General features: G+C 44.3%; 1 protein-coding gene across 1 annotated transcript in view; it reads right to left on the reverse strand.

Moving 5' to 3' along the window:
- Nucleotides 1–17,269, reverse strand: part of LOC124140892 (splicing factor 3B subunit 3) — a 33,865-nt gene that overhangs the window by 13,805 nt on the left and 2,791 nt on the right. Inside the window, exons 4-17 of the mRNA XM_048397599.1 lie at nt 16,820–16,913; nt 13,981–14,153; nt 13,324–13,465; nt 12,618–12,730; nt 11,364–11,501; nt 9,881–9,984; nt 8,690–8,855; nt 7,973–8,068; nt 6,895–6,967; nt 4,299–4,450; nt 3,444–3,599; nt 2,828–2,983; nt 1,741–1,884; nt 1,195–1,317 (exon numbers count right to left, since the gene is read on the reverse strand). Of these exons, the coding sequence (XP_048253556.1) occupies nt 1,195–1,317; nt 1,741–1,884; nt 2,828–2,983; nt 3,444–3,599; nt 4,299–4,450; nt 6,895–6,967; nt 7,973–8,068; nt 8,690–8,855; nt 9,881–9,984; nt 11,364–11,501; nt 12,618–12,730; nt 13,324–13,465; nt 13,981–14,153; nt 16,820–16,913 (1,830 nt within the window). The remainder of the gene's footprint in view (nt 1–1,194; nt 1,318–1,740; nt 1,885–2,827; nt 2,984–3,443; nt 3,600–4,298; nt 4,451–6,894; nt 6,968–7,972; nt 8,069–8,689; nt 8,856–9,880; nt 9,985–11,363; nt 11,502–12,617; nt 12,731–13,323; nt 13,466–13,980; nt 14,154–16,819; nt 16,914–17,269) is intronic.

Consider the following 17,269-nt stretch of genomic DNA (forward strand, 5'->3'; position numbering starts at 1 on the left):
TTGGTTGGTTTGTTGTTTAACGCCACACTCAGCAATATTCCAGCTATATGACGGCGGTCTGTAAATAATCGACAATCCAGTGATTAATATCATGAGCATCAATCCACGCAATTGGGATCGATGACATGCATCAACCAAGTCAGCGAGCCTGACCACCCGATCCCGTTAGTCGCCTTTTACGACAAGCATAGTCGCCTTTTACGGCAAGCATGGGTTGCTGAAGATCTATTCTACCCCGGATCTTCACGGGTCGAGTGGAGTGAGTGAGTGAGTGAGTGAGTGAGTGAGTGAGTGAGTGAGTGAGTGAGTGAGTGAAGTGAGTGAAGTGAGTGAGTGAGTGAGTGAGTGAGTGAGTGAGTTGGGTTTAACGCTGCTTTAAACAGTATTCCAGTTATATCACGGCGTGTCAGCTTAATGTGGGAGGAAAGCCCGAAGTGATGCAGGTCTTAGACGTTTACCACTTCGGTGAAACCCACGAGCATGGGTATGGTGCTGACAAACCTAGAAACATAATCAGGGCGAACCGGGATTCGAACCCACAATCATAGGTTTCTGGCGTGCCCAAGGGACGCAACTCTGCACAGCGAATCGTGCCGCCTGGGCCACCCGTGCCCCCGAGTGAGTGAGTGAGTGAGTGAGTGAGTGAGTGAGTGAGTGAGTGAGTGAGTGAGTGAGTGAAGTGAGTGAGTGAGTGAGTGAGTGAGTGAGTATGGTTTTACACAGCTTTTAGCAATATTCAAGCAATATCTCATGGCGGGGGACACCAGAAATGGGCTTCACACATTGTACCCATGTCGGGAATCGAACGTGACGAGCGAACGCTTAAACCACTAGGCTACCCGACCGCCCCTTATCTATGAGAGGCATCCAATCATGGTGACATGTCCAACTCGCTTTGGTTGGTTGGTTTGTTTGTTTGTTGTTTAACGCTGCACTCAACAATATTCCATCTATATGACAGCGGTCTGTAAATAATCAAGTCTGGACCAGACAATCCAGTGATTAATATCATGAGCATCGATCCACATAATTGGGATCGATGACATGCATAAACCAAGTCAGCGAGTCTGACAACCTGATCCCGTTAGTCGCCTTTTACAACTCGCTTTGGACTATTGTCATATAAGAACTAATTCTGCAAGTCAACCAACTTGCTTCATTAACTTGTAAACATTGACAACAATGTCCACTTACAGCCTCCGCACCCTGCATGGCGATTCGGAAGAGTTTGACAGGCCGAGACCCGAGATATCTGGTCCTGGTATCAGACAGATCTCCAGTTACTGTGTCAAGTACAGTTCGAAGCAGGACACCATTCTGAAACACATTCAACACTGTTTTACCACACATCCATAAGGTGCTAGAATGTTTCCTTTCTGGGACAACAAACAAGATCAAGCTTGACATCAGTTTTGTCATACACTAAAATCTTCAATTCCATGTGGCAAAACAAACATTGGAAACTCATTTTCTATTTCTAAAAATTCTATTAGACAGAAAAATGTTAAAACTTGTAATGTATTTGAAAAGATGGTAAAAAAAATATACAACTCAAACGAAGTCAAAGAATACTGGAATTTTTTTATGATTACAGACACATCATGTGATCATATGATGTGACAGATAAACTATAATCACATGAAAAAAATTGAGTGTTCTTCACTCTTTTGAGTAGCATATTCTGTTTAAGAATTGACAACATGAGTCTGTTAAACAGTTTTTATTTATGCATGACTGTACCTGTAGTCCGATGTTGAGGTACAGTCCTCCGACTGTGCCAGCTTCTCCGGTCTCCTCCTTGGCCTCGCTACCTCCCATCTCGATGATGCAGAGAGACTCTGGTGGGGCAGGCAGTGCCTGCATACTCAGAGGAGACAGGCAGTCCTGGAATACACAACATGTCATGCAATATACAGATTAACTACAATGTGTGCTATTGAGGGAAGATAAAATAGTGGAGAACTACAGTATTCACCGCAATAAGCGCCCAGGGTGCTCTCAAAATTAGAAATAAGGGTCTCTTATTAGAATACTATTTTGGTGAAAAATAGTTCAAAGATCGTAAATTTCATGATTTATGCTGACAGCCTGAAATGTTTATATACGACAGATATATTTTTCCAGAAATTAATTGCCCATAATTAAGGGTGCATTTAACACACGAGTGTGTATTATACACGAATAAATAAGTCTTGTGTAGATTGATCAATAGGAAGGGGTGCTAATTTGGATTGTTCACTGGCCAATATATTAGCAAATATCGCCGTGGGCGCTTATTAGAGCAGGGCGCTTATTACGTCGAATACGGTATTACGGGGGAGAGGTGACATGGGGTTAACATCACTATCCAAGGTTATTGCACTTACAGAGCGACTTGCATGCATGTGCGTGCATGGCTGCTTGTACTAGTCCAGTTTTTTAGAGCTAGCCCAGTGAGACACCATGCCACAGCTTAACCTGGATACCCCACTCAGACACAGTATACAGATTCCGAGCCAACTAGTATCTCCCACTCATGCCACAAAATTGTTAACGTCTCTTGGGATGAGGCCAGCGATTGAACTACAGACCTTCTGCTCTCCAGGCAGGTGCTCTACCTTCTAAACCAGAGAGGCGGAAAGAACTACCAGGATCCAGAGAGGCGGGTAGAACTATAAATTGCAATAATTCATCCCAGAGAAGAACTATAGAGGATTTCTTTACATTTATGTATTTAATCACCTTGTTCATATCCAGGTATGATAACATGCCTTCATTTCCAAAAGTAAAACACATGGATATTAACAAATTCGCTCCATTCTAACAATTCAAATGGATCACAACATACCGAAGGGTCAAGGGAGATAATCCTGACTGTGTTGTCTGCCAAGCCAACTGCAAGGAAGCGGCATCGCTGTTCTCCTTCGGGCACCCGACCAAGAGCCATACACACCACGTCCGATGACATCTCCTTCCGCTCAGTGTATTCATTAAGCTGACCTGTCTGTTGGACATCAATAACGAGACTGTCATCATATACATTTTGCCGCTTTCACTTACAATAGCCCTCCATCCACATATCAGCAATTCATTATCGTAATCATTAATTCAGGTGAAACACGGAAATAATTTCTGTGGCAATAAATGTTCTTGAACGACAAATAACATATAAAGAAAGGATCCATGTGTTCATTGTTTAACTCGACACTCAGCAATATTCCAGCTATATGAGAGCGGCCTGTCCAATCCAGTGATTGATATTGTGAACGACTCTTGCTATTGGGGTACATTGGGCCGCTGGAGACCAATTCTAACCCTGGCACCTGCACAGGGCTTTAAAGAAAGACGTAGTTATGATGACGGATCCAATACACCACGAGAAATAACATTCCCATCACATCACCAGCAACACTGAACTTGTCAATTATTATAAGACATTGTGATTATGTAAGTTGACAGCATACCGGGTCCATCTCGAAGTACACTAGTTCGCCTCCTGTCAGAGCGATGACAACCTGTCTCTGGTTGACTGCACACTTCACAATGTTCTTCTTCCCCGGAGTTTTCCATTCGTTGACACGCTTGTCTGCGCGAATGTGACGGATACCATCAGGGTATATCTGAAAAACATGACAACATATTCCATACCATGTACTGGCTGGTTACAAAGAACATAAAACACTCACATTTCCCGCATGAAGCAAGACTGTATGGTAATTATTGCCCAGAACAATGCAAGATTTTGTTTGTTTGTTTATTGTCTAGCGCCGCACTCAGCAAGATTCCAGCTATATGACGGCGGTCTGTAAATAATCGAGTCTAGACCACACAATCCAGTGGTTGACATCATGAGCATCGATCCACGCAACTGGGATACGATGACATGTATCAGCCAAGTCAGCGAGCTTGACCACCTGATCCCGTTAGTTGCCTCTTACGACAAGCATGTGTTGCTGAAGACCTATTCTACCCTGGATCTTCACAGGTCAAACAATGCAAGAAGTGAAAAAAATTTTTGAAGTTGTTTGAAGTTTCAGCCACACTCCAATACATGTATAGATCTGTTATTAGTCCAATATATAGAAGACTAATACAGAGGAAAGGGGTCTGCTGAGAACTCAGCTGAAAACTACAACCGTAAAACATCTACACAGATCAATTATCACCCGAAAAGAGCCTTTCATCACCTCCTCCCTTCGTTAAATACGATTCCTAAAAATCATTACTTCATATTCAGTGATAAAAATAACACAACATACAGATGTGTGCTCAAACATTCCTGAACTGTGTGCAACAATAGTATTTCTAGCCAGTAATACCTGTACGAGAGCATCATCTCCAAGCTGAGAACATGATATTGTTGGTGTGGTTCCCAGAAAGCCAGAATCTGTCACTTCCTCTACGGTCTCGCCGATGGACAGTACAAGGGTGGCGTTCACGAAAGACACGATGATGTAGGCATCATACTCATCTGCAAGTACACAACCGAGGTCTGGCTAAAACTCAAACCTCTACTTGGTCATTCAAGACCAGATGATCATGATGCTACTTCCATTGGAATAATCTACATAACACGATCAAACAATAGTAGTATAAAACATTACATACAATAACTCAACATAGTAATACTATTGTTGATGTCTAACCTTCAAATTCTAGAATCTTATCTGCGATACATATTTGCAAAACACATAAAAACTGAAATATAAAACACCAAAGAGACAAACACAGTAAGACTATTGGTGCTGTATTTTGTCTTGTGTGAAACAATTTGGGTACATGGGTGTCAGAATTGACATTATTTGTCTACGATAACGGTCACTGAAAACCAAGATAATGCTTGGGAGTCGCAAGTTACAAACAGTATATAGTACATTGTAATTCGTTATCCATGCAACCTTTCTCAGGCATACTTTTAGCCTTACAGACATTAACTGCCCCGACTTCCATCCCATGATAGAACAGTTTACACAATTAATATACAACCCACTCATCATTTCAGACTTCATCATACATAGTCATCTATTTCAGAATAAGCCTGAGCTTCAAATTTCTAAGGCCTGATAATAACTGTAGCCATGTTGTCAGCTGGTGATGTGGGGAATTACCAACCTCAGACAGGAAGTTCCCTCAGAGTTGTCTGTCCCTGAAATAAAAAGCAGAGGCCTGGGGTTGGATAGTAACCATACCACCAGCCTGCTCTTGTCAGTAACTGTCGGGGATAGTTGGGACACCTGCATGTATGTCAGAGATGCCAACTGAGGCCAGGGAATATCTTGTTTAACTGGGATCCAAATTTTGCTATTAGCATGAATATCTTTTGCATTGCTTTTTATCACCAAACTCTTCAAAATGTGTAAACCTTCCCATCACAATCTAAAACCAGCTATTATCAATCAGATAAAAATTTACCTTACAGAGAAAACACTCTCACTGCTTCTTCATATTTGGGGATACCACCCTTTTTGCAAATATCATGGGAAAGTATTATCAACTGGTTTCTCAAAGCTCGATTTTTCAATCTCCAAGGTGTGGCATTCAACTATCATTCTAAGGCGAAAGAGGCAATATTTTGACAGACATTTGAAGAGAGTTTTGCCTAGTTCATAACAAAACTGCAGCAGCGAAGTCAGTAGCTAGTAAACATTACAGGATATGTTCAAAATCTGCAATACCTTTCACCTTGCTGATTGGTGGACTTGGGTCTAAAATATGGTAATGATTCTCCCAATCTGAAAGGTTGGCATCTCTGATTATAACCAATGTCCAGAACTAAAGACTTCTTAAGAGAGACAATTTTATGTCTAACCTTGTGAATTGATTATTTATTGATAAAAATGAAACCCAGTCAACAGATTGAGCAGTTTAAGTTTTATAAATCACTTCAAGCTGAAATGTTTCAATAAACCAGAATCTGTATATGTTGAGAAAAACATTCCTGACTTTTGTGGGAATAAGCCCAGAGTGAAAAAAAGGAGAAATTACGCTGAAATCCACTGCGTTCAAGTCAAATGTTGCACTGAGGACAAGATCACACAAAGCTGAAACTTATTCCAATCTCATCAAAATCAGATCTTAGTTCTCGCGACTGCAAAACCAAGATGAGGACATCCCAACAATCAGAACGTCGTTTACCAGTTCATGAAAGTGACAGTCGGAATGTGTTTTCTAATCATGCTATTTCTAATCTAAAAATTTAACACAGGGTATTCGGAATGACAGTTACAGGCTTTATGACTGAATGCATAGGCCATCTATAAGCCATTCCAGAATGTTGTTATTAAAGTTAAAATTGAAAATTTGTCAAAATATGTTTCTAAGCGTAGACGCCAGTTTGAAACTAGTGCCGTAAAGCATGAGAAAGCTGCCTTCTGATTGGCTAAAGTCGACTTCTTGTCAGTCATTCCATTGGCCAGTCAAAGTCCGCGAAAGGTCGTTCTGACATGATCCGCAATAAGATGTCCTCAGATCTTTGTTTAGCAGTAGCGAGAACTAAAGACATCCAATTTATTCTTGTTGTCTGGACTGAACCAGTCAACAAAAAGAAATATGGCAGTTATGAAAACCATGTTTTTAACAATCCTTGAACAGTATCCAGGAAGAACCACCTTTTCATTACCCAAACAGGTTTCAATTTTAATGTAGTCTTGCCTCTGCCCTGCTAACTCATGATGTGAGGCATGTATTCTGTTTGCAAACTGAACTACAGAACAAAGAATAATCATAATATTTGTGAAATTCTGCATTTTGAGGATTTGGTCAATACTGCAGTAGCTCCATCAGCTTCTAAGGAACAAAGGTTTTGACAGTTTGTTGAAACAAAAGGGGCAAGTAAACCATGGTAAGTCTATGGATTTCATTGAAGTACTGTCCAATAAAACCCTCAAAATGCAGTTCTTGAGGACTAAAGTTTACCATCAATTCGTTTCTTCACAGTCCATACAGCATTGGGATTACCGGGCAGCTCAGACACAGCCATCTCCGACACCTACCATAATATAACACAAAGTCAAGTAACTGAAGTTTTATTTCCATAACTGTCAATAGTGAGGTCGAAATTATACTCACCCGACAAAAGAGTGAGTGAGTGAGTTGGGTTTAACGCCGCTTTTAACAGTATTCCAGTTTTATCACGACGTGTCAGCTTAATGTGGGAGGAAAGTCCGAAGTGATGCAGGTGAAACCCAAGAACACGGGTATGGTGCTGACATACCTAGAAACAAAATCGGGGTGAACCGGATTCGAACCCACAATCATAGGTTTCTGGCGTGCCCAAGGGACACAACTCTGCTCAGCGAATCGCGGCGCCTTAGACGACTGGGTCACCCGTGCCCCCCCCCCACCCCCGACAAAAGAAAGGTGAATACCCTCTATGTTGGTTAATATATGAAGAATTACTCATATTCAAGAGATTAGATTGGTTTGATGCACAAACGAACATACTGGTATGTTGTGTGAAGCGATGCTCATGAACGCATGACCTGTGATGTCATAGACCCATGATTAGCGTGTAAAGTTTGGAAATCACATGCAGTATATCGTGATGAAAATAAAGACAGTGGTAACACTTGACTGATTATTAGTTTTATCAGTAATTGATACACATTGGGGGTGGGGAATTTGACAGTTCTAAGTCGCATGTCAAGTGGGAAGTTTGGCTTCTGTTGTAAGCAGACAATACCTTCTACTGTCCCATTTGACATGTCATGCTGTCATTGTTCGCTGATTAGTTTTAAAATCATAAAGCTGGGCCTACTCACATTAACTTCATGACATTTTAGGCAAAGGTTTGACAGTCGTATTAATGTGGTGATGCATTAATTTCATGCTTTACATTACTTGATAGTCACCCCTACTTAACATTTTGACACTGACCAATGCTTCCACCATGATGCAGGTCTGGGTGATCATATCAGAGTCTTAACATTGACAAGGGCCCCTAGACTTTCATGCCTAACTTTAAACAAGGAATAAACATACGAATTCCTCGTACCTCAAGTCCGTGACGAAGGATTCGGAGGGTAGACCTGGGCCCCCTTCCACACAGTGTGTACAGTTGTGGGGTGTCTTCATTAGCAAGATCAGCAATCTGTTGAACAACAAAGAAAAATTGCAAATTCAGAGAGCTAGATTTCATGAGTAATGTCTGTTTGTTGTTTTTAAGCTGCACTCAGCAATATTCCAGCTGTGTGACAGCAAATAATCGAGTATGGACCAACAATCAGGTGATTGACATAGAAAATCTCACCCAAGTGTCTTTTGATATCAAATATATCAACACAAGTTGATAAAAGTGGAAAAACTCCTTGGCAAGTCTTGGATTTTTGCCACTTTTATCAACTTGAGGGTGAGATTTTATTTATCATCCAACATCATTCTTGCAATTTTTCAGCTTATAGATGAGTATAAATCTACGCAAATGGGATGGGATAACATGCATCAACAAAGTCAGTAACTTTGACCACCCGATCCAAATTGCTTATTACTACAAGCAGAAGCTTCTGAAGGCCAATTCTAACACAGAAGGAATGAATAATGATAACAGCATTTCTGTCCATGCTTTGAACTTACTTAATTCTTTCAAACAGGATCAGGGACTCGATTCACAAAGGGGTTGAAGAATTACGACTGTTGCAAGTCAATGTTAAAGCAACAGTTTGTCCAGGAGCGCTAGAATGACTACGAACTACGACACCAACGGTTCCCATACCTGACAGGTCATGATAGGGGACAGACTGTCGATCTCGTCAACCAACACCAGATTCTTCAAGGTTCGGGGAGGGAAGAGGAACGTCTCCCCTTCCTCCAGGGGCATAGCACTGCTGAAGTAGGGCTCCCCATCGTCATCTCCCAGGTGGGCAATCTGGTACAGGTGACTGAAACAAACAGCTCACAACTCACCTCTGGCCTAATACCAATACAAACAAATATCTGCCTCATGGTAAGGATAGTTTATATCTGTCAATAATATCTAACTTGAGTGAGAGAGTGAGTTGGGTTTGGTAAATACTTCCAGCATCGGGAAAACTTGATAACTCGAAGTCCTGTGGATCAACAATCATATGTCGTGTTATTCAAAGTTATAACTACGGGGTATCACAGTATTAGACGAGCATGTCGATTGAGTTAGTGAGTTTGGTTTGACGCCGCTTTTAACAGTATTCCAGTTATATCACGGCATGTCAGCTTAATGTGGGAGGAAAGCCTGAAGTGATGCAGGCCTCAGACGTTTACCACTTCGGTGAAAACCACGAGCACGTGCATGGTGCTGACAAACCTAGAAACATAATGGGGGTGAACCTGGATTCAACCCACGATCATAGGTTTCTGGCGTGCCCAAGGGACGCAACTTTGCATAGCGAATTGCAGCACCTCAAGACGACAGGGCCACCCGTGCCCCCATATCTAACTTGAAAATAGATCATCTTGTCTGGGCTTGCTACTCTCACTTAAATTCACATAAATGGTTCAAAAACTGTTTCTTTCATTTAGCCATAGGATAAATGCTACATAAAAAGTCTCTGACACAACAGAATGTTTTCTAGACAAATTTTTCAGATATTTTGTCTTGTGTATTTTCATAAACAAGAACAATACATTAAATATTTTCTCATTGAAAGTCTGATCACCTCGACTTTAAATTTACTGGTTGCTTTACGTTTTAGAAGTTTACTGTCATATGTCTTAAAGGATCAGCACAAAACATCTTATACACAGAGGCATCACCAGACTGAATCTGTATGACCTTCTATATATAATACAGCAAACTTTACTATTTGTTCTATGCAAGAGTTACAAATAACAACATGTCTCATGGATAAACATTCCACGTCCATATAATCAGGTATCTTAGGAGTGGATCATTCCACACTTCTCCAATATCAAGAGGCTGTCAACTCACTGATTGCCGAATTCCGAAGCAAGAAAGAGGAAGCCAGACTTAAGGACACACATGCTGACAGCCACCGGGACAGTGTCAAAATACTTCAGTCGGATCTCTGTAACCTGAAGCACATAAACAACACAACTTAATAAACACTATGAAGACACACATTGTTAAAACAAGCTGCAATAACCTTACACCAACACCAGACTGCTGAGTAAATCACATATTTATCCAACATTTGGGGCAACATTTAATATAGTTAAATATAAAACATACCTTGACATCTTGTACAGGCATAAGGACATTAGAAAATTTAACCTGGCTTATAAAGTAATCATGTTGCTGGACAAATAGTGAATTCAGTTAGCGAGTGAGTTTGGTATTATGACTCTTTGAACATATGACAGAGAACACCTGACAGCACTACATTTGGCTGTGCTCAGACAAAACTCATGACACGACTCTACCATGACGGAGGAGATGTGAGGTGAAATTGGGCTTAACATCGCGTCCAAGATTATTGCACTTATCAGAGCTCCAGATAAGCTTTTGGTGTTGTGGGTATTTTACCCATGCATTTTAAAATCACTGGGTATCAGTAATTCTATCTGCGTATTCAAATTTCTGTTACCCACTAGTTTTTACACATGTGGGTATTTAAGTTAAATATTTAAAAACACTATTCATCTAGTCCCTGCCAACTGGTGTCGTGTGGGTTTGAGAGCTTTATAGGACTCAAAAATACCACGATACTTCCACAGGAAAGTGTGATGGCAAATGATCATGATGTGACTGTCATCGTGGAGTTTGGCAAGGTTGACGGAATGCCCGTTTATAATTTGAAAATAAGTTGCTGATTTGCTAATCGAATACGCAGGGTTACTTCATAATATTTTGATGATACGCACAAAATCTGTTTTTGTAGCGTATCTGTAATGTTGGTTGCGTATTTGATATGCTTGGATTATTTTTTACTGCATATTTCTGTATTTCTGAAGCGTATTTCACGCAGATACGCAGCTTATCTGGAGCTCTGACTTATATAGCGACATGCATGTACATGTGTGTGTGGCTGCTTTTACTCGTCTGCACTGATGCCGATTTATAGTGCTAGCTCACTAAGATACCATGCCGCAGTTTAACATGAATACCCCACTCAGACACAGTATACCGACTCCGAGCCAACCAGTTCTTGTTTTAGCCCCTTAATGCCCAGCGCCAGACTGGGTTCACAACAAGTACCATCTATTAACGTCTTTTGGTATGACACGGCCGGGGATCAAACCCCGCACCTTCTGCTCTCCGGGCGGACGCTCTACCACTAGGCCACGGAGGCGGTTTACTATGTCAGAGGATAAAACAAACAGCTCAGCTCTGCCTAACTTTTGTTCTCACAACTGAACATCAATGCCTAGATCAATTAGTGTCACAAGTCCTCTATCACATACAGTAGTCAGTATACAACTGCTTAGCTCCCTTGTGTATTCATGACACATACCATATCCTCGTCTGTCTCTAGCGTGATCTTGAAGATGTCACCCTGTTCTGTCTGAGCCAGGAAGAAGAACATGGACTTGGTCTTGTGGGTGGCACTACACACAAATATCATGCCTCTCTCTGGGTCATCAAGATCATACTGAAAGGAAACACCAATTATCAATTTGAATTACATGTGCAGTTATTGCAATTAACACTTAACAGACATACCAGGCAACAAAACACCCTTTGCAGATTGGATATGAATCCACGAACAAGCAGAGCTCTGCTTGTGTTTTGTCTGTTTTTTTAACGCCACACTCGGCAATATTCAAGCTATACAAGATCAGTCTGTAAATATTTGAGTCTGGACCAGACAATCCAGTGATTGACAACCTGACCATCGATCTACACAATTGGGATATGATGACATTAACAAAGTCAGCAAGCCTGACCACCCAATCCAAATAAGTCGTCTCTCACGACAAGCAAACTGTTGCTGAAGACCAATTCTAACCTGGATCTTCACAGCAGTAAACGGGTGACTGAATTGGGAAGATTACAGATTTGAACGGCACTTCAGTTTTATCATGATGTGACTGATTCATTTGGGAGGAAAGCTAAAGTAAAGCAGGTCCTAGACGTTAAACACTCGATTGGTTGGTTGGTTTGTTGTTTAACGCCGCACTCAGCAATATTCCAGCTATATGCATCGGTCTGTAAATAATCAAGTCTGGACCAGACAATCCAGTGATTAATATCATGAGCATCGATCTACTCAATTGGGATCGATGACATGCATCAACCAAGTCAGCGAGCCTGACCGCCCGATCCTGTTAGTCGCCTCTTACGACAAGCATAGTCGCCTTTTACAGCAAGCATGGGTTGCTGAAGATCTATTCTACCCCGGATCTTCACGGGTCTAAACACTCGATTGAATGTTGTTAAATGCTGCAGGCAGCATACTCCGGCTACATCACACCAGCCTGTAAATAATCAAGTCTGAACGAGTGATTGATATAATGAGCAACCCCCTTGACATCAGGGTAAAACGCCATCAACCAAGTCAGAGAATGTGAGCGACAATATTCCAGCAATATCACAGTGAGGGGCACCGGAAATTGGCTTCACACATTGTACCCATGTGGAGAATTGAACTACAATGCCACAGTGTGTGAGCACATGATCCATATATGTCGCCTCTTATGACAAGCACTGCTACTTGTGGCCAGTTCTACCGGGAATCCCCCTGAGTTTAATACACAGAAAACCTCACCCTCCGCCTGGGAATGGGACACCTGATGTCCGGCTGGTCTCCCAGGTTCTTGTACGTCACATAGTTCTCAGAGCAAATCAGGACACCACTTGGCCCATCGTTCCCTCCAGGTACTGAAAGATCAACCACAACTTGTTCAACCCAGGCTCTTGATGGACAGCTTTGCACATTCTTGTTTGTTTTTAAATTACCATTCTAAATGTGAAACTGAGCATGCTAGACAAAGATTTGTTTGTTTGTTGCTTAATGCCACACTCAGCAAAATTCCAGCTATATCATGGTGGTCTGTAAGTAATCGAGTCTGGACCAGATAATCCAGTGATTGACATCATGAGTATGGATCCACGCAACTGGGATCCGATGACATGCATCAACCAAGTCAGCGAGCCTGACCACCCAATCCCGTTAGTCGCCTTTTACGACAAGCATAGTCGCCTTTTACGGCAAACATGGGTTGCTGAAGACCTATTCTGTCGCTAGACAAAGAAAACATGGGCAAACATTTAGGAAATCAATCCACACTAAATACTATTTATACTATGATTATGAGGTAAAACCGACAATTGAAATCAATTTCTGTTAGTCTTTCATTTGGATCTTTTGTTAAAGAGTTAAGTCTACTGAAGCAACAAGATTGGACAAGCAGTCTCAACAGTACATGTGACAATGTTTTCCTGCGAGTGATGGTCATATTGAGTAAATGTACCTGAGATAAGGAAGTTGGCATGCTCTTCCAGCTGCTCGGAGTATTTCCGGACGACGTGGTTGAGGCCAAGGTCCAGTTCGTAGTAGGTGAGTAGTTGCTGGGTCCTCTGGGCAGCCTCCCCAGTGTGGTCACTGTCCGCCTCCTACAACCATCACTACATCGTCAGCAACATCACCACAGAGGCAATGGGGAGGAAACACATGCACAAGATGGGTCGGCTTTTGTCAGGTATGTACAGAATTTCAGACACATAATTCAAGGCCTCATCAAGCCATTTTCAGGGTTCCCAAAAATTCCAACTGAATAAATGATATACTTCTGGTACTTCCTTTTAATTTGTTACATATGCGGCATAGCTGACACAGAGATCATTGACAGGCAGGTACTTCAGTTGTTACTGAATTTAACTGATTGGATACAAAAGACTTCATTGAAAACATTACATTTCAACAGTGGTTTCCATCAAACTACGAAAAGGCATTTACTTTTTAAACAATAATTTGAGCACAGGGTTGGTTAGAAAAATTCAAGGACATTTTGGGGCACATTATCATTTTCAAGTGGAATCTAAATTCAAGACCTATGCCAACCCTGTATTCCTCTGTTGGGTTATCAAACCTAAAAGAAAAACCAGGAGGACATCAGGACAAAATGTACCTCATAATCAATTTCCAGACAGGCAAATGTAGGATTTTCAAAGCCGACATCCACACCGACCATGTGGTAGACGAGTGTGTTGGACTTGTGAGCCTCCAGTGGAGATGAGATTGTCAATCTAGCCTGGGCATCTCTGTTGAGAATGTACACAAGCTTCTGCTTCTCTATAGCACCTGGGAAGCAAACAAGAAAATACAGTAGCCTTATTTCTATATCATGCGTATGGAGTATCAAATACTTGCATAGAGTTATAAATAAGACAATTTTTGATTAACCATCAAAAAAGATGTAAGGCAATAATTAACTGATCACTAGGTTTCATGTATACCTGCCACCAACAGTCAAACATCTCACAGCCCACACCCCATCTCACAGCCCACACACCCCACCTCACAGCCCACACTCCGCCTCACAGCCCACACCCCTCCTCACAGCCCACATCCCACCTCACAGCCCACACCCCCCACCTCACAGCCCACACCGCCTCACAGTCAACACCCCACCTCCCAATCCACACCCCGTCTCACAGCCCACACCCCGTCTCACAGCCCACACCCCGCCTCACAGCCCACACCCCGCCTCACAGCCCACACACCGCCTCACAGCCAACACCCCGCCTCCCAATCCTAAACCCCGCCTCCCAATCCTAAACCCCGTCTCACAGCCCACACTCCGCCTCACAGCCCACACACCGCCTCACAGCCCACACACCCCGCCTCACAGCCCACATCCCACCTCACAGCCCTCACACCCCACCTCACAGCCCACACCCCGCCTCACAGCCCACACACCGCCTCACAGTCAACACCCCGCCTCCCAATCCACACCCCGTCTCACAGCCCACACATCGCCTCACAGCCCACACACCCCGCCTCACAGCCCACACACCCCGCCTCACATCCCACCTCACAGCCCACATCCCTCCTCACAGCCCACATCCCTCCACCTCACAGCCCACATCCACCTCACAGCCCACACACCGCCTCACAGCCCACACCCCGCCTCACAGCCCACACCCGCCTCACAGCCCACATCCCACCTCACAGCCCACACCCCACCTCACAGCCCACATCCACCTCACAGCCCACATCCCTCCTCACAGCCCACACCCCTCCTCACAGCCCACATCCACCTCACAGCCCACATCCACCTCACAGCCCACACCCCGCCTCACAGCCCACACCCCTCCTCACAGCCCACATCCACCTCACAGCCCACACCCGCCTCACAGCCCACATCCCTCCTCACAGCCCACATCCACCTCACAGCCCACACCCGCCTCACAGCCCACACCGCCTCACAGCCCACATCCACCTCACAGCCCACACCCCTCCTCACAGCCCACATCCACCTCACAGCCCACACCCCTCCTCACAGCCCACATCCACCTCACAGCCCACATCCACCTCACAGCCCACATCCCTCCTCACAGCCCACATCCACCTCACAGCCCACATCCACCTCACAGCCCACATCCCTCCTCACAGCCCACACACCCCACCTCACAGCCCACATCCACCTCACAGCCCACATCCACCTCACACCCCTCCTCACAGCCCACACCCCTCCTCACAGCCCACATCCACCTCACAGCCCACACCCGCCTCACAGCCAACATCCCGCCTCACAGCCCACACCCCGCCTCACAGCCCACACACCGCCTCACAGCCCACACACCGCCTCACAGCCCACTTCCCGCATCACAGCCCACAACCCGCCTCACAGCCCACATCCCTCCTCACAGCCCACATCCCACCTCACAGCCCACACCACCTCACAGCCCACACCACCTCACAGTCAACACCCCGCCTCCCAATCCACACCCCGTCTCACAGCCCACACTCCACCTCACAGTCCACACCCCACCTCACAGCCCACACACCGCCTCACAGCCCACACACCGCCTCACAGCCCACATCACGCCTCACAGCCCACATCCCACCTCACAGCCCACACCCGCCTCACAGCCCACATCCCACCTCACAGCCCACATCCCGCCTCACAGCCCACATCCCGCCTCACAGCCCACATCCCACCTCACAGCCCACATCCCGCCTCACAGCCCACACCCCGCCTCACAGCCCACACCCCGTCTCACAGCCCACACACCCCACCTCACAGCCCACACCCCTCCTCACAGCCCACACCCCTCCTCACAGCCCACACCCCTCCTCACAGCCCACATCCCACCTCACAGCCCACACACCCCACCTCACAGCCCACATCCCTCCTCACAGCCCACATCCCCTCTCACAGCCCACATCCCACCTCACAGCCCACACCGCCTCACAGCCAACACCCCGCCTCCCAATCCACACCCCGTCTCACAGCCCACACTCCGCCTCACAGCCCACACCCCACATCACAGCCCACACCCCTCCTCACAGCCCACATCCCACCTCACAGCCCACATCCCACATCCCGCCTCACAGCCCACATCCCACCTCACAGCTCACACCTCACAGCTCACATCCCACACCCCACCTCACAGCCCACATCCCACCTCACAGCCCACATCCCGCCTCACAGCCCACATCCCGCCTCACAGCCCACACCCAGCCTCACAGTCCACAAGATGATATGGACTTTCATTGGTCTAATAATGGGATGCTTTTTCAAGTCAGGTGCATAATATGGCAAAAGCATTTGGTATATTCATCATATAAATCACATCAGTTGACAATCAATGTGCACAGATGCTTGAATAGTTTGTGTAAAATATAACAAACAACAATACAACTCCAGCTGGGCATTCGTTTTGGATGACAATCTGGGAACTTCATGAGGCAATGTGGCAAAATGTAGTTACTTGGTTCATTCACTACTTGGTACTACTCACCTATCATGACAGCCCTTCCTTTTGGATCTACAGCTAGGTATTGCCCAGGCACAATCCGACGACATCCACTTTTCCCAAATGTCTCCTGGTGAATCTACACGGGGATAGAGAACATATAATCAAATAATCGACACATTTTGAGGGGGTTACTCAACATTTCCAATACTTTTTCTGAATGTTCTTCATAAACATGTGCGCACAAGTAGTCATTTGGCAGAATATACTGATGCTATCAGAGCTGCAGATAAGCAACACATTTGCGTAAAAGTAGCTAATTTCCAAAACAAAATTACGAGATAATTTACTTTCCTAGTCAAGCCTATATATTTAGAACAGTTATATCGATCTAAAACATTATTTCATTTTTTTAAAGTCTTAAAATGTTCACTCTTTTTGGAAAAAAAACCAATAGAGTAATGAACAGATGAGCGAAAAAATATTGGTTACCCA

Source organism: Haliotis rufescens, unplaced genomic scaffold, assembly GCF_023055435.1.
Source record: "Haliotis rufescens isolate VD_foot unplaced genomic scaffold, xgHalRufe1.0.p SCAF_17, whole genome shotgun sequence".
NCBI lineage: Eukaryota > Metazoa > Mollusca > Gastropoda > Lepetellida > Haliotidae > Haliotis > Haliotis rufescens.